Source organism: Ostrinia nubilalis, chromosome 17, assembly GCF_963855985.1.
Source record: "Ostrinia nubilalis chromosome 17, ilOstNubi1.1, whole genome shotgun sequence".
Classification (NCBI taxonomy): Eukaryota; Metazoa; Arthropoda; class Insecta; order Lepidoptera; family Crambidae; genus Ostrinia; species Ostrinia nubilalis.
In genome coordinates, this window is record NC_087104.1 from 8,424,607 (window position 1) to 8,443,292 (window position 18,686).

General features: G+C 37.3%; 2 protein-coding genes and 3 long non-coding RNA genes across 5 annotated transcripts; 3 read left to right on the forward strand and 2 right to left on the reverse strand.

Moving 5' to 3' along the window:
• The first annotated feature begins 4,160 nt into the window (after nucleotides 1-4,160).
• Nucleotides 4,161-9,688, forward strand: LOC135080006 (uncharacterized). Its single transcript, XM_063974676.1, has 7 exons — nucleotides 4,161-5,418; nucleotides 5,635-6,038; nucleotides 6,368-6,517; nucleotides 6,657-6,788; nucleotides 6,912-7,476; nucleotides 8,131-8,306; nucleotides 8,682-9,688. Exons 1-7 carry the CDS (start codon nucleotides 4,357-4,359, stop codon nucleotides 9,109-9,111), a joined length of 2,919 nt encoding a protein of 972 aa, XP_063830746.1. The 5' UTR covers nucleotides 4,161-4,356; the 3' UTR covers nucleotides 9,112-9,688.
• Nucleotides 9,689-9,818: 130 nt separating this feature from the next.
• Nucleotides 9,819-11,660, forward strand: LOC135080007 (calcium and integrin-binding protein 1-like). The gene is made up of 5 exons (XM_063974677.1): nucleotides 9,819-9,959; nucleotides 10,353-10,455; nucleotides 10,703-10,850; nucleotides 11,039-11,166; nucleotides 11,529-11,660. The coding sequence occupies exons 1-5, from the start codon at nucleotides 9,868-9,870 to the stop codon at nucleotides 11,637-11,639; spliced, it is 582 nt and encodes a 193-aa protein (XP_063830747.1). The 5' UTR covers nucleotides 9,819-9,867; the 3' UTR covers nucleotides 11,640-11,660.
• A 65-nt stretch (nucleotides 11,661-11,725) lies between these two features.
• Nucleotides 11,726-12,846, forward strand: LOC135080009 (uncharacterized). Its single transcript, XR_010258930.1, has 2 exons — nucleotides 11,726-12,337; nucleotides 12,628-12,846. It is a non-coding gene; the product is annotated as an uncharacterized LOC135080009 (long non-coding RNA).
• Nucleotides 12,847-14,044: 1,198 nt separating this feature from the next.
• Nucleotides 14,045-14,768, reverse strand: LOC135080008 (uncharacterized). Its single transcript, XR_010258929.1, has 3 exons — nucleotides 14,558-14,768; nucleotides 14,363-14,472; nucleotides 14,045-14,237 (listed from the first exon to the last, which is right to left on the reverse strand). It is a non-coding gene; the product is annotated as an uncharacterized LOC135080008 (long non-coding RNA).
• A 2,777-nt stretch (nucleotides 14,769-17,545) lies between these two features.
• On the reverse strand, nucleotides 17,546-18,227 carry LOC135079706 (uncharacterized). The gene is made up of 3 exons (XR_010258873.1): nucleotides 18,099-18,227; nucleotides 17,854-17,963; nucleotides 17,546-17,769 (listed from the first exon to the last, which is right to left on the reverse strand). It is a non-coding gene; the product is annotated as an uncharacterized LOC135079706 (long non-coding RNA).
• Nucleotides 18,228-18,686: the final 459 nt, after the last annotated feature.

The window sequence follows — 18,686 nt, forward strand, 5'->3', positions numbered from 1 at the left end:
GTATTTGAATTTATTCACCGATGTCGCTGTTTGGAAGCAAGTTTCACTTCGATGACCGTTGTATGGAAGTTTCTTCACCCTGATAATGACACTAATGACAGCTTAATTGTGACAGAAGCATAGCCACAAACAATTTTTTTTTCATAGATTTGAATTTTGATTTTTGAGTAAGAATACATACCGGTATTGGGTAGATCCGCCGATTTTATTCCGCGGGATTTATTTTACGTTTTTTGAAAAACTTAACAGGGATGCGTGCAAACTAGCTTAAACTGAAAGGTTAAGCAATAAGCTTTTTAGATCAGTGTGAGGCCCTTAGATTCAATCGTGATTTTAGAAGTAACAAGCGTCCAAATATTTTTTCACAAAATGGTAATGACGTTTTCCTAATGGTAATGATTTTATTAAAATGGTAATGATCTTATGTTAATGGTGATGACGAAATATATTTTATAGTAATACATTAAATTAAAATTACTTAAAAACTAAAATTTAAATATAATTGTTTAGCTAAACACCAATTTTATCTGTGTTATTTTCCTAGCTAAGCACGTACCTATTAAAGAATGGGTTGGAAATAAAAATAAATGTATTCAATATTTTAATGAATTTATTGAATTTGGAACAATACGGACATTAGTTAATTTTTTTTTACGTTCCTAATATTATTCAGAATCAGAAAAAATATATATTTACACCAATGAGGATTTTGATTGAAAAATATGCCTAGGTACTCTTACTTAGACTTACACAATAGTCAACATACAAGAAATGAATAAAAAAAACGTCTTTTCGTAAACTAATAAAAAACCTTCTCATTTAAAAACAAAGCTTAAAGAACAATGGGACAAAACGTCCCCAGAACTGTAGCACTTTAATACCTACCTTGTATGATAGACCATGCTAATACCCGACCGATCTCTCTAGCTACAATCACGGCAAAGGTCCTTGACAGTGTGCTTGACTCTCTACTAGATAAATATTTAAAATCACATAATGCTCAATTCGGGTTTAAGCCTGGACTGTTGACCGAGAGCGCCATCCTTAGTCTTAAGCACACTGTCAGGTACTACACGGATCAGGGGACTTCCATTTACGCATGCTTCCTCGACCTCTCCAAGGCGTTCGATCTTGTGTCTTATGACATCCTTTGGGATAAGATGAGGAGGCCGGGCGTCCCGTCAGAAGTATCACAAATATTCCATTATTAGTATGCTAACCAGATTAACAGCGTAAGATGGGCTAACGTTTTTTCTGAGGAGTATGGGTTGCAGTGCGGGGTGAGACAGGGTGGGCTGACGTCTCCCAGGCTTTTCAACCTATACGTAAATGACCTCATTGTTGCCCTTAGCAGTATGCGTATCGGATGCTGGGTAGATGGTGTTTGTATCAACAACATAAGCTACGCTGATGATATGGTACTGCTGGCGCCAACAATGGGGGCTCTCAGAAAGATGGTGGGTGTGTGTGAAGCGTATGCTAAATGCCATGGCTTATTTGTATAATGTGAAGAAGAGCGAATACATGGTATTTAAGGCCGCCAGTAAATGTCCAAACGTGGTACCCGACCTCTTGCTGAATGGGGTAAAGTTAAACAGAGTCACTAAATTTAAATATCTCGGACACTACGTTACTGATGACCTTAAAGATCATGTTGATATCGAGAGGGAACGAAGGGCGCTGGCAGTAAGGTGTAATATGTTGGCTCGCAGGTTTGCCCGATGTAATGACCACGTCAAGATCACTCTGTTTAAAGCATACTGTCAGAGTCTATACACGGGAAACCTATGGACCACGTACTCGCAGAAATCGCTTGGCGTCCTTCGGGTCCAATATAACAACGGTTTCAGGGTGCTGTTGGGCTTGCCTCGCTTCTGCAGTGCTTCGGAAATGTTTGCTCAGTCGCATACTGACGGCTTCTTTGCTGTCCTATGCAAGAAGACTGCCTCGTTGCTCAGTAGGATACGGGCGAGCCCCAACAGTATCCAGAAGACCGTGGCGGAGAGGTACGACTCTCCTATTATCCGACTCATTTCCTTCGGCTACTTCTTACCGAACGGGTTGGATAATTAGTGGTATGTTATAATAAGTAAATTACTAACATAGTTGTATAAGGCACCCATTTACTAACCATGTGGATCATTGTTATCTTTAAATGAATAAATTGAATTGAATACTATATTTAATTTTATTATATGACAGCTCAAGTGTGACATGTGACAACTCGACCCCTGCTACAACTCAAACCCTGCGACAACTTGATTTTTTTCAACACTCAACACTTTTAACTTACTTCAAAATAATGGTTTCACGACTGCTGGACAGTGGCGGCGTAGCATGGGTTGGCACCCGGGGCATAGCACAGCACAGCATCCCCCGTCATAAGTCCTTAATGTAAGTAAGTTGGGTATACATATAGTGGGGAGGTAAGACACCCCAAAATGGTCTGGTGCACCCCCTTTTTTGGGTTACCGATTGAATGAATGAAAGGTGTTAGTTCGAATGAGCTATATGATACTAATCGCAACACACAGGGGTCCAGTTGTCCCCGATGACAACTATGATACTTATTGTAAACCATTTAGCTCCATCAATCAATGCCTGAACAGAATCTAGAATAAATGCTCAGAGTAGTCGCAGGGGTTGACGTGTCGCAGTGTTCGACTTGTCACAGGGGTCGAGTTGTAATAGAGATCGACTTGTCGCAAGGATCGAGGTGTCCAGGTCGAGTTTTCTTAACGCTCAAGCAGTCGTGATACCGTTTGAAGTAGGTCAAAAGTAATTTAATCGAGTTGTCGCAGGGGTCAAGTTGTCGGAGGGTTCGAGTGGTCGTAGGGTTCAGCTGTCGTATGGTCCAGCAGTCGTGAAACCATTTGAAGTAAGTCAAAAGTGTTGAGTGTTGAAAAAAATCAAGTTGTCGCAGGGTTTGAGTTGTCGCAGGGGTCGAGTTGTCACAGGAGTCGAATTGTCCCGGGGTCAAGCTGTCGTGATACCCATTGAAGTCGGTCAAAAGTGATTTTGTATGTATTTTTTCAGGGTTGCTTATGGATTCTTATTTTAGATATAACTTTTTTCTGAGACATGCATGTCTCAGAAAAAAGTTATATATATAGTAAATAACTTGAGCTGTCATATTATAATAAAATTATAGTATTATCATGTACTATCATATTATAAGGTAGGTATTAAAGTGCTACAGTTCTGGGGACGTTTTGTCCCATTGTTCTTTTAGGAAACCATTCATAGTCATCATTACCATATACAAAGTGTCATCACCATAAGCCTAAATGATATGGTAATGATGTTAATGGTAATGACGAAAACGATTTTAAAATTATATAAAAATAATTGTCACCACTATTGGGACACCTCAATATCGCCATTTTTTTATTGTAATCACATGCTACAAAGTGCTAATTATTAGAAAAATATCGATATATAAAACTTACCAAATCGCACAAAATGGGAATGACGCGAGCCGATGACAAACTGCGAGTGTCTCTCGTTTTCGGAGTTTAAAAAGTCTCGGAGCTGCGTAAATTTTACGTGCATTCTGTTCTGTTACGAGCAACGAATTGAAGAGTGGGACGCGCGGACACAAGCGGGGATAAGTCGCGTCGCGGCCACATTAAAGAACCTTTGATGCTGCCGCGATGGCTATGACGATTTCTCGTGACAATATTTCAATTCATGATTCCATTTTATTGGCTAATACGATTTCAATATAATTTTGTTATTTTGTCACGGTAAATATGTACATTTTAAATTTATAATCAAAATCTGGTCTGTGTATAGGTAAAGTAAAAAAAATTAAAAGACAACGGCAAAGGTCAGTATTTTTACTGTGATGGTAATGACGTTTAGTGCGTGTTTTCTTGATTATCGAAATAACTTGAAGTATTTAATCAATATGGATCATGGCGCCTTATGTGGAAACTTGTATGAATCGTTATTCAGAAGTTTAATTTACCAGAACTACAACAGTTTTTTTTTTATCGATCGGAACATAAGTTTTTTACTGTTTCGCGGATTTACCCTATTGCAAAACCGGTACTGACATCCCTAATTAAAGAATTTATTTCTCTATGGAAAGTAAAAAAAAAATTGTCTTTGGTATCGTGGTAGATTTACCTCTTTAGTTTATGGATAGTGGTATTACTCTCTCATCTGTGGTAGATTTTGCAAATGTTTCACAATGGCGTGACGTTAGTGGCGCGTTTAGCCTTAGATTAATTTATTTTGTAGTAATAAACAGTGACTTGTCTTAATCAATTAGAACTATGTTGTAGTGCTTGTTGTGTTTTTTAAACAATTGGATTGTTTTTCGCATTGAACCGATGGAAAAATGAATCGGTAATGGAATCCCTTGAAGAATCAAATTGTCACTCACTGAGCGATAGTTTTTCTTTGTATGAGCGGTATTTGAGAAGTTTTAATGTTGTGGATAATTTCGTTGAAGAAAACAACGTACTAGAGCAGACGAATCGCCCGTCATCCATGAACGGTGATTACGAGAGTTCAAATAGTAGAGGTAACATTGATTTGTCAGCTGTTGGCCAAACAAACATATTAGATAAGCGGTCCGAGTCCGCCGAACTCGAGTATAACTTGCTGAATTCAGCTCCAAGTGACAACATAGACAAGGACCTATACTTGGACGTGGACAACTGCACCAAACTCGGCTCATCGTGTACTTCTCAGGGACCGTCGTTGCTGGATAATTCGTCCACCACAGCTGATCATTGTACCCTTAACGACAAATTTGAGGCTATTGACGCGCCAGTTCTGTCAGAAGACTCCAAGTCTGAGCTTTCCAAGCAACCAATTTTCATAACCTCAACAATGGAGAACAGTAACAATGCTGTCGACAGTGTGCCTATGTTTCGTGACGTGAGACATTCCGAGAGCGTATTTAAGTTGCCCATCAGTGAACTTTCTTTTAATGGTACATTAAAACACGTTCAGAAACTTAAGCCCATAGTGGACCCTCTCACAGCCTTAAGCTGTAATAGTGCATTGGTTAACTTAGATGAAAGGTCTGAAGACCATAATTCAGAAAGTGTTTCGAGTAGAACCGATGATGTGGCCTCTATATCCTATAGACTGAGTAGTGTATCTGATGATCAAAGTTCTTGTGAGAAGAATTGTGCAGACAGAGTCACTGAGAGTACAGGGGACTCCCAGTATGAAGAGTTTAATGCTAAGAAGATGTGTGCAGTCCAAAATGATGATGGGAGCAGCAAATGGAATTCGGAACAAAGTTACTCCTCCCTCGAGGCATCCTTCGACAGTGGGGTGAGGTCTCCAGACATGTTCTCTGAAGAAGAGGAAGACATCCCAGCTCCTGCTCCTGAACCATTTTGGGGTTTTCTCAGTGACTGCGAAGCTTATGATAAAAAGAGGGTCAGGAAATGTGAGGTTAGTAGCATGACCCTTTTTCTATTTGCATTTTATTCATTTTTATTAATGCTTTATGTACTTTAACAAGTTTTTATTTTACTAATACTCATACTGTTTTCTGTATATCCTTTAAATTAGTATTATTTTTGAAATCTTAAAATGTCTGTATTGGATAGGATGGAATATATACCAATTATGTATAGGTTAATTAATGTAAATGAACATGTGTTTTAGCGCATTCTACAAGGAGTATTGCCACCACCATCAGTAACAGTTCTAAAGACAGATGTCGCTACAATGCTCAAAAAATACTACTGTTTCCTGCCTGCATTCACTGGAGAAGATAAGCTCAACACTTCTGAGGCCAACTCAACCCCTACCAAAAGAGTTTCATTTGTTCATATCCCTACTGAACATGGGGTCAATGAACCTGTCCAAGAAACAACACAAGATACCATGAGGCTTACAACTCAACCTGGAAAGTCTCAAAGCTTACCAGCCAAAGAATGTTCAAAGTCAGAGCCAGAATTAGACACAAGTGTCAGTGATAAGACAATAGATCTAAAGATGAGCACTGAGATTGAGGCTAAAGAGACTCCCTGGCCTGAGGTCTTAAAGTGCAGGCATTACGATGTATAGTAAGTATATGAATCACTAAATTAGGTCTAATAGTAACTTCATGAATCACTAATGATATATTTTTAAAATTAAACTGTGTTAACTCAATCTTAAAAACATTAAATAACATAATTTGCAAATGATTCACTAATTGCCTACTTTACTAATTAGTATTGTTGTTTTAAAACATCATTATTACACATTTTCTAGTGATTAGTGTAAGCATTATATTTGTCTGGTAATTAACTAAGTGAGTAGCTTTTGCAATGGGTTTTCTACATAATATAATTAATATTTTTATAATATTGTGAAACACTCATTTATTTAACCAATTAATTTCAATTTTCAGCTACAATCTAACCAAATATTCTGAGAAGTTTGAAGCTCTGGCTCTGCGGTACGGTGAGAGATTCGTTGGTGCAGAGACAGACACAAGTGTTAGCGTACACTCTGGAGGAATGCAGTCACCCAGCAGTGCTAGTAAACGAAAAGCTTTAAGGTAAATATAGTTCAATTGCCTTAGCATATTGTCAGAAAACTTCTTTACAAGTTGTGACAAACAAGTCTTGTTTATTTTTAAATTTTGAATTTTTGAACATGTACGTTGAATATAGTTTTAATATTTTTAACAATTTCAGGCTCGCTCAGGCCAAGTCTCCAGGTCGGCGGCTGTCCCACTTGGCGCGCCGGCGGCAGATGTTTTGCAGCGCCGCCACTATCAACGAAAAGGCGCAGGCTTCAGCCTCAAAAATGGTGCTCATTGATAAAAAGTAAGTATCAAAGATTGTAAATGCTGAAGCATACTTAGTTTGATATTATTATGCATATTCAGCTAGTACATTTGAAAATTTTGATTTTATTTCACACCTAATCTGACAAAACATTGTTTTCAGTTTCTTCCCGCACAGAAAGCTGGTTAATTCAGCTGAGAGGTGGAGTCCAAGAAAGAGGCGCACGCCAGGCAAAAAGACCCCCGTTCGCAAGACACCAGGCAAGAAGACTCCGGCTAAAACTCCCAAAACACACAGCGGGAGCTCCAGCCGCAAGAAATCAATAAGGAGACTTCTCATGGATACAGACACCATGACAAGGTCACAACCAACCCGGGAAACCTTGAAAAGGGCACTGTTTGTCAGTCCTGAGAATAAGAGAGGTGTACCCCAAGTTTCATGTTCCTCCGTGCCCGCACAAGCGATGAAATCGAAAAGAGCTTTATTTGGGTCTCCGGTAATGGCTGAAACTAAGAGCGCAGATGGATCTCAAAGCGACCAGTTCCTAAAAAGAAAGCGCGACGCATTAGAAGATGTGCCAGATACCAGCCGTAGTAAGATAGCTAAAAGTTTGTCTTTTGGTGGAGATTCCATGGGAAATTCACAATCCCAGTCCTTCAACCGGCGAGCATCGGAAAGTTTTGTTAACAGAAAAAATATGGCAGAATTGAATGACTGTCACAAACAGGTGAGTTCGTTTACAAGTTTAACTTACACATTTGCCCACTATTTGACCTCAATAATTACAAAAGTAATAAAAATTCTATGAGTAGGTATTTATCTGACCTACATTTTTATTTAATGTAGGTTTGCCAATGTAAGCTAAAGATAAGACGTTAGCTAATAAAAATAAATACGCGCAATCTCTAAAAATGCCATGTTAGCGTAATCTTTTAACATTAACATTTTTATAACATTCTTCACAAAGATTGATTTGATGAAAATTTTGTTTTGTAAGCTCTATATTTTGACTTCAATGCTCTGCCGTAACTATAAATTAATTAACTATACATTTTTAGGAATTATCATATGTTTAGGGATTTTTCATTTGTGATCCTTCTTTTCCAATATGACTTACTATGACTACTACTGTCTACTATTATTTATATGTGCAGTATGAATCCTTCTGACCTGAAAGTTGTATGTTTAAGCCTACGCGCAGACCACCGACTTTCTGGGAGCGGATTATTTATTTGACTAGTATTCCATAGAATAGCAAAGTCCATCACTGGTAAAAGCTCTACTTTCTCTCGCTGAGCTCGAGGATGTGCCATCTCTTGACGCGTTTTTTATATGTGTTCATTAGTAAATTTAGCTAAATAAACTGCCTTAATTTTTCCAGAAACTCCTGTGGGCGGTGTCTCAGGCGCTCCGCGTGCACGGCTGGGCGATGTCGTCGCCGGGCTTCCGTGAGAAGGCGTCTGCATTAGCGCGACTTACACGCAAGCTGCTCACGCTGCCGCCGCATGCGGCACGCTACAACACTCCTAACCTGTCCACCTCGGACACCTTGCTCAAGTGAGTGTTCCTTTGTTCATATAGTAATCAACATCAGGTCATTTCGGCTTCACTGCAGACCCTCTAATTATCAGAGGCAAATGTCGGGTTTGGCTTACGATACCCCAGGCGGAAAGGGAGGTTAAGGATGGCAGAATAGCGAGTTTTTGACAATCCCAATAATGATTTGTGAATTTGTGAGAATGGATAGATAGATGGATAAGTTATAGTTGAGACCCAGGGGAAAACATTGATTCGTTTTTATACCAGTTTTAAAGTGCCTGCCTGTATTGTGTTGAACTTTGATTCAATTTAATATTTATTAAATAAGTAATATTTAAACATAGCGTGGATCTTGTTAACATAATAATTTACGGTGATTTTTTTGTTCCATAGATTGGCCCGCCTATACGTATACCCGATCATCCAAGGTCGCACCGTCGAGGATTGCTTCGAAGAGGAGCAAACGAAATTAGCTAACGAAACGAACAACAAAGTGACTGGTTACATATCGGCCAGCGCCTATCAGCAAATGAAGGCGAGACAAGCCGCCACCTCGAGCACTTTCACGTCCAAGATTAAAGAAAACACGTACAGTAACGGTTCAGTGAAACAGGAACTTTCTAGAAGTGGCTCGAAAAATATCCTACAAGATAAGTTAGTGAATATCGACACCAGCTCCAGTAGCAGCAGCGGTCTCAGCATGCTCGACAAAGGCAGTCTAGGAATGTTCAAGTCCAACTCCATGCCTTCGTTCGAAGAAGCAGCTAAAATGAGAGCTCGGAGACAAATAAGCTTTGACAATGTTGACTTCCCTAAAAGGTGATGTGCTTGTGGTTTAATCTCACTCAATTTGTAAGTTTTTTGTCTTCATTAAGGTGACAGTACTTCTAATTTAAGCTAGTTAAGATTTAACATTAGTAGTTTAATTACAAAAAGCTCTGTGTAAATGCAATAATTTATAATATTAATCTAAGCGAAAATGTTTACATTGAATTGATTTACGTAGAGGTTATTCCTTTAAATACTTTTTTTATTTGCACTGACTATTAGTATATTATTATAGCCAATAACTTCTTATGATACCCTGGGAATGTTATTACAGTCAACTGACGAGGGTCAAAGGATCTTCCTACATTGTTTTGTCTTATAGTTTTATTTTGTTGTGCATGACTTACTTAGCAAATAGTAGCTCATAATGTAAACAATTTGTTATAATGCAACTAATAACACGTTGTTAGAACATTAGATGCCAAGTACATTTCGCTTTTGGCTTGATCGACATGCCCAATACATATAATTTAAGTGAGTGTGTGTCTACTTATTGTACTGAGTAAATGCGTTACTATTGCTGAGCTTGATCTCAGGTGTTGTAAGAAAATAAATTATTTTTTTCTCAATAACTTTTGTTTTGCTTTATACCCAAACCCAATAATCCGTGATTTCTCTATGGTAAACTCGATTCCGATCAGCCCTTATCAAACTAATTTATTGTGAATAATTAGATAAGATAATGGATTGGTTTGTATTCATTGTTCCATAGTAATCCAGGTGATAAATAGTGTTTACTGTGACTTACAAAATGGGTAGCTCCCAAAGTTACCCAGGTCTGACCGAAGATCTCTTAGATGATTACACCAATTTGACATATTTAAAAAAAGGTGAAATATTACAGTGAGTAAAATAATCTAAACTATTTTTTTAAAGTAGTGAGTACCTATTAATCGTTTCATCACACAACTTCGCAATAATTACAGTACTTTAGTGAAATAGCTTCATTGTTTACAATGGCACTTAGGCAGTACTCACTACGTTGACTACGTACATTATAATTAAACTATGTTAATTAATAACAAGTCTGATAAGTACCAGGTTGACTGGATATAAGTGAGATTAGCAAACTCAATTTTTCTTCTAATGCACCTTTTCAAGGTATGCACCTATTAGTTCGACCATTAGTAAAGTTGCTCATACTTGTTACTGAACTGTTGTTACTTTTGAAATCTTTTAAGACTAGTTTATGGGCGGCCTATGTCTTATTTTTAAGTAACTAGGGTTTTATTTCAGTTTGATGAAAAAGTTCAATTCGATTGATCCCGAAAAACTCGAGGCTGATTACCATCATAGGTTTCCCAAGGAGGACATAATGAAAAAGTTCGGTGCTTTGAGGGTGAGTCACATATAAATAACACCAATGATTGAAACTTCGATTATAAACTGAGTATCCAAAAACTGGATTAATAATTTTCCAAATTGAGTTTGTTTACTTGCGTTCAATAACTTGATGTAAGCCTACCTAAATGATTTATTTCTGTAAACCAAAACATTTCGTTACGTGACTGTTCAGTTTCAGAGTTTTGTAACTTCGTTTGTTAGTCCCATATCTAAGAAGTACTGTTGCCCGAATTGTATTTCAGAATAACCCGTTCAGCGACCGTATTTTCCGGGTGTTTTCATCGAAGCAGGACGACTGCTTTTCCTTTGAAGACATGCTGGACCTATGCTCCGTCATGAGCTCAGATTGTCCGCCCGAAGTAAAGGCGGCGTGGGCTTTTAGGATTTTTGGTAAGAGTAATAAGTACCTATAAGTATGTAGGATATAAATGATAGATAGATAGATCGCTTTATAGCGATAAGACCGCCTAAATTGTGCCGTCTCTCGTGAATTGTGTGTTATATCTTCTATCCAATTTATCCACCTTGCAAAAGCGTTCATATACTTAAACCCTTTAAAATAAAATTTTGTTCTTCAGATATAGATGAAGATAACCAGATCACCGAAAGTGACATTTGCGAAATTATAAATCGCCTCACAGCACCCGAACCGACCACTGGAGAAAGATATCTCGACGAGTGCTCTAAAGAAAAGATTGCTAAAATTGTAAGTTGGTTTTGCCTTTCCTTATGTTATTATTATAAGTTCCAGATTTCGCCATACAGTTCGTAACATTCAATTTCGCTACGTCATTGTTTTACTACCCGCCTTGTCTAAAGGCGATGATCCGAAGAAACGGTTTTGTCTGTACGCTTTTCCAAGTCAGCGGAAATGAGCGGTAGTGCGCAAAAGACTAAGTAGCACATAAATCCGCTGCCAAAACGCTCCTGCTACCGCTTACTCAAGTGTGGTTTAGAAAACACATTTTACATTGACTCATGATCATTACTAAACCTAGCGCTGATTTAATGTACTAGGCACTTTCATAATAGCGTAATCTAAATCATTTAATTAATATAATCTTTCAGATTCTAGAAGAAATAAGTTTAGACAAAAATGGAGGAATAGCTGCTGCTGAATTCAAGTACATGATCTCAAGATTATCTGAATTTGAAACATCATTTTATTTTCGGTTGTAAATAAAAGGTGTATTGTTACAATGCCATTTATTTTATTTGATTAAACTGATGGATTCATTAAACAAGTAGGTAGTCTAGAAACGTTACCAGTAGGCCTAAGATGCGCGCATCGACAATGACATGATATGATAAGACAATTTTCGATCACGTAGATAATTTTATCATTTTCCCTAACATGGGACCATCGATAGAAAAGTCTATCGACCGCTATCGCGTGATAACCGAATTGTTGCCATATTAAGAAAAAATTGCGTTATTATGTTGGCCAACCTTGAAATATTTTAGCTCATTCGTTCAATCTCGTTCATTTCTGCTACTAATTCGGCTAAAAACACATATCTTAAAGCAGTGAGAACGTCATTAAAAAAAAGTTATGTCAATTTTGTTGACATTACATGACTGCTTGATTGTATTTGTTTGTGTTTTTAAAATTGTATTTTTATGTTTCCAGTCTTATTTTTAATATTTCTAAAGTACGGAAAATATCAAACGAAGAGATAACCAAGTTAAAGAAAAACAATGAAGAATTCCTAATCATACCGATAGTATTAAAGAATGAAGTCTTCAAAATTAACAGAATAACCGAACTCCACTACCTACCCCATAATGCGAGGTTTACAGTAATTATTCAACTTACATGAAGCAGTCAGAAAGTTTATTGAGATTTGAGAAATAAAATTACACTCATAAGTAGCAAAGTAAGTAGGTACCTAAAGTCTAAAATATTAGCTATACTCCGCAGATCTTGATTTTCATAAGTAACAGCACCGGAGAAAAGGAAAAATATCTTTATTCCTACAAATAAGCTTTCACCTTCTTTCCTATATTTATTTCACATAGTTCTTTCACCGTGTAATAATACTGTGATCAATATTTTGTATGTAAACTTAAAATACAAATAGGATTAAGTAAATGTTTCTATTTATGAACTGTTTATGTAATTGTAATATTTATAATTGTGTTTAAATAATATTCTTTCTTTTTTCAGACAGTGGATGAAGAAGTGTGGGATTATGAGTGATTATTTCATTCTAAAGCAGACATAATCAAGTCTTGCTCACTATCATGAAAATTTACAATAACAATCAGCAAGAAAAACTTCAAGGGTACTGGCTAGGCTAACCAATTCATGGAATTCTGTTTGTATTTGAAATTATAAATAGCTATTGTAAAACAAAAGTTTTCCAAATAAAGATTTTGTAAATAATGGTTGAATTATTTTGAAATTACACTGCAATAATGAATTTATTGCCTGCGTCCAGCGCCTTTCTGCTACCATTATGATGTCGTCGGTCCACCTTGTGGGTGGACGTCCCACGCTGCGTATTCCGGTACCCGGCCTCCACCCCAGAACCTTGCTGCCCCATCGGACAACATGGAAAGCATTGGGGGAGGCCTAAGTTCAGCAGTGTACGTCCTATGGCTGAGATGATCATGAATTTATTATAATGGAATAAATTGTACAAGATTATCATCCTGTCACATTAAAGCCCTTAAAAAAGACCACATGGAGGAATTAGATTGATAGTAATGTGGAATGTATGTATGGTATCACCATCAAGTTATAAAATTAGTAAAATTCATTTATTCTCATTGTTATTATAGCAAGTTTGATTACACATCCCACCCAATGCTAATTTCTGACAATGACCTTGCCACTGTTTGATGTAGACACAAGAAGCTCGGTCACCACATTCCGCCCCATTTTCAATAATTTTACAAGATTATGTACAGATGACAGTAGGTACTTAAATCAAGCTAAACACGGTGGGGTATCTCACGACATTTGCAACTTAATATGTATCGTCTGATGTACTGTTGAATACCTACCTAAGTAGGTAAGTAATGGTTATTTTACAAGGTAGGTAATGTAATAATTAATATGTGGGTGGGACTGTGGGAGCACTAAGATTTTGCAGCTAGCGATTATAAACTGTCGCAAGATTCGCCTCACACTGATAAACTCTTAAACTAGAACTCAATCTCCACCTAGAAGTAAAAGTATCACAAAGGTGCTAGATTCCTTTCTTTGAATTTTACTAGCCTCAAATTAGTCGTAAAATGTCATTTACCATTATAAATGATAAATAAATAGAGTTAAAGTAGCTTGCAAAAAAGTTAATCTCCTATCGTCTTGCTATCGTGGGCAAGGATCGAGGACGATAAAAACACCATATCCTATCCTATCGTGATGTCAAAATATGATATAGTTAGCGCTTCATGTTAGGGCTTGCCTGGTTTATCACAAAAAAAAAAAACAAATCTATCACTATCACATTTTGACAGATGACATGATAATTTTCGGGGTGCCATGTTAGCGCCGGTAGATAAAACGATATAGTGACGTCAAAATCGATATAACGCCGCGATAGCAGTTTATCACGGCGCGCATCTTAGCCCTGCAGGTACATAATATGAGTTCTTTATCCAATTAATAAGGTCCATTACCTTACAAAGAGTTTGCACGCAGCCTTGTTAAAGCGGCCCGCAAGTGTGCGGTCAGGGAGAGCAGGCAAGCCGCTTGTACGGCCAGTGGAGCTCGGAAGCACCAACGGCTGCTTGTACTTCACATTGTACGCAGGGAAGTCAAGGTACACTCTGTTAAAATACATAATTCAGCTCAACTAATGGAAATAAATAGTAGCAATTACTTAAATCTGCTACAAACAAGTAGTTGCAGCGGTAGATCTCTAAAAAATATAGGGTTCGATTAATTTACTTACGGTGTCATGTCTGGAGGGCACTGTCCAATAATAACGGGCTCCCTAAAGTAGAGCAAAGGATGGTAGGCCTTGGGATAGCCCCTGTAGTAATCTCTGTGGCGTTGACTTGCCTAAAATTTGGAGAAGGTGGCATCAATATCCATCTTACAGTTTGTTAAATTAAACTTACGTTTTACAATTCGCAAGTTTACTCACTTCATAAAATGTCTCGATCTCATCCTGTCTGCCATTGTCTACGAACAAAATATCCATTACTCTTGATTTTAATAAAATAAACTTAAAATTTCAACCATTTACCAAAATAATGTAATGTCTTTTAAATTTGGCGCTGCAACGGAAAATTATCCATCTGTCAATTTCTTATTGTCTATGACGTAAAGCTTAGGATACACTAAAGATTAGAGCTCATTTATAGCCTGACCAGGAACATAAAAACCCTCGCCATGTTGCGGAAAACTAATGGTACTAATTTCTTTTAATGGCAACAGTAACTGAAAACTTCATTGACATGTCACCTTGCATGTCAGTCTATTGCTGTCAAAGTGTAAACAAACTTTATTTTAAATGTGCGCAATGAGGATCAGTACTGTTGTAGAAAATTCAATAAAACTAGTATCTACGTTAATCTTTAAGACATAAGAAAGATATATCTTTTTGAATTATCCAAATCGGACCATTACTTACGAAGATATTAAGTAATAAACATAGGCCGTTTTTGCCGCTAAAAGACAACGTACGCAGGGCCGCGTGACGTCATTATATCCGAATCGAGCGCAGCCGGCGTACTATTGGAATGGAAAATATTTTTTTCCAGCTAAACTATCAGTTTTAGAAAAAAACTTTTAATAACATTTATTCATCAAAATAAAGTAACCTATCGACCAGTAATTTTTAAAAATAAAAATTGTGAAAAATAAGTATCGCTATGTCCAAAAACCACATTTTTATAGGATTCGATGGAATGCGGAGACGCGGTCGGGGTGAGTGTAACTTTATGATTGTTTGTATTGAACATAATAATACATAATATGAGTGCTAATACCCAGTTTCTGGCCTGGGGGGGGGGAGGGGATAAGTCATAGCCTGGGGGGAGGGGCAAGCCTTAGCCAGCTTCTGACCTTGGTAAGAGGGGGGGAGAGGCAAGTCATACCCAGTTTCTGGCCTAGGGTGGGGGGGGGGGGGGTTAGTCATACCCAGCTTCTGGCAGAGGGGGAGTCATACCTAGCTTATGCTTATGGACTGGGGGGAGGGGCTAGCCTTACCCAGCTTCTGGCCTGGGGGAGGGGGGGTAAATCATACCCGACTTCTGGCCGAGGGGGAAGTCATGTTCAGCTTCTAGGCTAAGATTAAATAGATTTCCAGGAGGCAGCAGCTGGCCCGCCCATGGGAACGGCGAATAGATAGGTAGGTACGTAGGTTTAACTCAGAAAAACTAAATAACAGGTAGGTATTGCGTGTACATCGAAATGATCTTCATAGCAATGTCTTGTAGCCTAGGCCGAGTGTATCTGCCTCAGCTATACTTATTGTTAAAAGTAAATAAATTAATATTTATACATTTTTATATTTTACTTGGACGAAGATATGACTCTAACAACACTTATGAACACTTTATTTGAATAAATCGCCAAATATACCACCGCGGAGACCCTAATCGCGTCTCCGCATTCCGTTGAATCCTATGAGCGTATGGATTTTTTGCGATATTTTTACAATTTCTATTTTAAAAAATTACCTATCGATAGCTTACTTTATTCTGATGAATAAATGTCATAACAAGTTTTTCTCTAAAACTGATAGTTTGGCTAGAAAAAAATATTTTCTATCCACGCAGTACGCCGGCAGCGTTCGGATCGGATATAGTGACGTCATCGGTCCCGCGCCGGGCGGTCAGTGAACTTTTTTAGTAATTTGGCCATAACTTCGTCAATTTTTGTCGTAGAACAAAAATTTTTGGACTGTATATTAAGGATTTCTTAGACCTATAAATCTGCATTCACAGCTAAAAATCGAAATGATCCTCATTGTATTTGTGAATGAAATTGCTAAAATCTTTTTATAGTCGTGAAAGAAAAGTGGTTCACAATGTGTTAAAGTATTTGTCGAAGGGAAATACCAAGGGTTCGGACAATATTTTCATTGAATAATGTTTCCAACAAAGGTTGTCAAATTGACTGACATGTTTATCGTATAGTACAGTCCACTATGAAAATTAGCTGTGGTTTGTTTCAACTACCTATTTTAAAGTTTTTTGTCACTTTCTAAGTGTTGAATTTTATGGGATTGGGAAAGAAGTACCGACTTTGAAGCGTTCATGAGCAGACATTGCAGTTGAATATTCAAGTTCTGAATTTGATTATTGATGAATAATAAAATAAATTCTACTAGCTCGATTGATGGTTTCATTTCATTTATTTAAATCAGGTTACCTATAATAATATTTTTTCGTTAATTTATGAAAATATCAAATTAGCCCGTAATCCTGAATCCTGTTACATAAAGTTAGCCTATTAATTTAACACAGGTACGATTGTACTCAGTGTTGCACTATCAAATGCAATTGACGCGCCTCTATGCCAGGGTTTTTATGTTCCTGGTCAGGCTATAACATTATTGCCAAAGGAGACGGCTCAGATCCTTATGGCACGGTAGCAGCGCAGGGCATATTTCACTATGTTCAAAATAGTCATATAATAAATAAATAGTCAATTATTGATATAGTTATTTAATTTTTAGCGTTAAGAGTCGCATCTCAAACTAATTTGAAAATTATAAATAACTTGAAAAAATCGAACCCACGACCTTCCGCTTGCCGGGCGAATGCTCGTCTGCTCTTCCTACTGAGCTACTAGACACTGGATGAACCCATCGAAAAATTTTCAAGTGTACGCTGTTACGGCCAGCGTTTGTTTCATCAATGTTGGGTATGCCTACCCTTAAAGTAGCTCAGTTGGAAGAGAATTCGCCCGGCAAGCGGAAGGTCGTGGGTTTAATTCCCGCTTTAGGCAGTTTTATTTTTTCAAGTTATTAAATAACTTTCAAGTAAATATTAATATTCGTTGACTCAGTATCTCTAACGTATACATGTGGCGAACAGCCCTTAATGTACATTTTACCTATTTTGCAGTCTCGAGTTTAGTTAAAGTTAAATGGACAGATAAAATCAAAGAGAGCATTTACTGGTAAAAGCAGAAATATAATTTGAACATCTTTATAAACAAAGCAAATAAAATTTTGTTGTAAAACAAATAAATTATCTTATAAACGCTTTACATGCAGGTTTATTGTATCTTGGTGCTAATGAACGATCAGGCAATGGTGGGAAAGGTATTGTACGCCCTATAGATGGTGGCAATATAGGTGGCTCCTTGTATTTTACATGGAATGAAGGGAAGCTCAAATAGACCCTGTAAAATAAATTAATAATTAAGATTTATGAATTCATCAACGTTAACAATAAAAATCATTCAGCTGGACTGGAAGATACATACTCGGACATCTCTTGAGGACACTGCCCCATATACGATGGTTCTCGGAAGTAAGTCAGAGGATGATATGATTTAGGATAACCTCTGTAAAATTCTCGATGCATTTGACAAACCTGCAAAGATTTTAATAAAGATGGTGTACCTAGTATTGGATGGGAATTTGAATTTTAAGTGGTTGGATAGAGACTGGCTGACAAGAAATTTGATGAATGTCTCGCAAACGTTCGCCATGTTTCAGAATTTCTCACCTTATAAAATGTTTCAATTTCTTCTTGCCTCAATACATCTACAAACAAAATAAATTTAACCATGATCACATAATATTATTTGCGTTTCAGTTTGAAATATTTATTATAATAATATGAATAAACCTATGACAGCTTGTGACAATTTTTTTTTCTATGTCATGTCGTAAAAAATAACAAACGTGTTAATTAATTTAAGAAAAAGTCTCGTCAACATCATTAATGGTACAGGTCGCTCAACGAGAGTTGAGGCCATAAACTTGAGCAAATATTTGAGTCTGTGCCTCCCGCTGTCCCCACCAAGCTTGTTTTCACTGGTGGGTATTTTTAAAATATAATTACAATTTATTATTTTTCTATTCCCTCTATCCGGATGCAATCGGACTGACAAGTCCTTTCTCTTTCGTTTACAGGCATATTTTACGTGAGTGAGTTGAGGTACAACTTGAAAATAATATGTAATGTATTTTTGCGATCTGAAATGTCTTTCAAGTAGTACCATCGGCAACAATATTACTATCCATTGCCTGTCATGTCGTCTCGTTCTATAGCAAAGAATCACCATTTGACGAGAGCGAGAGAAAAAACGGA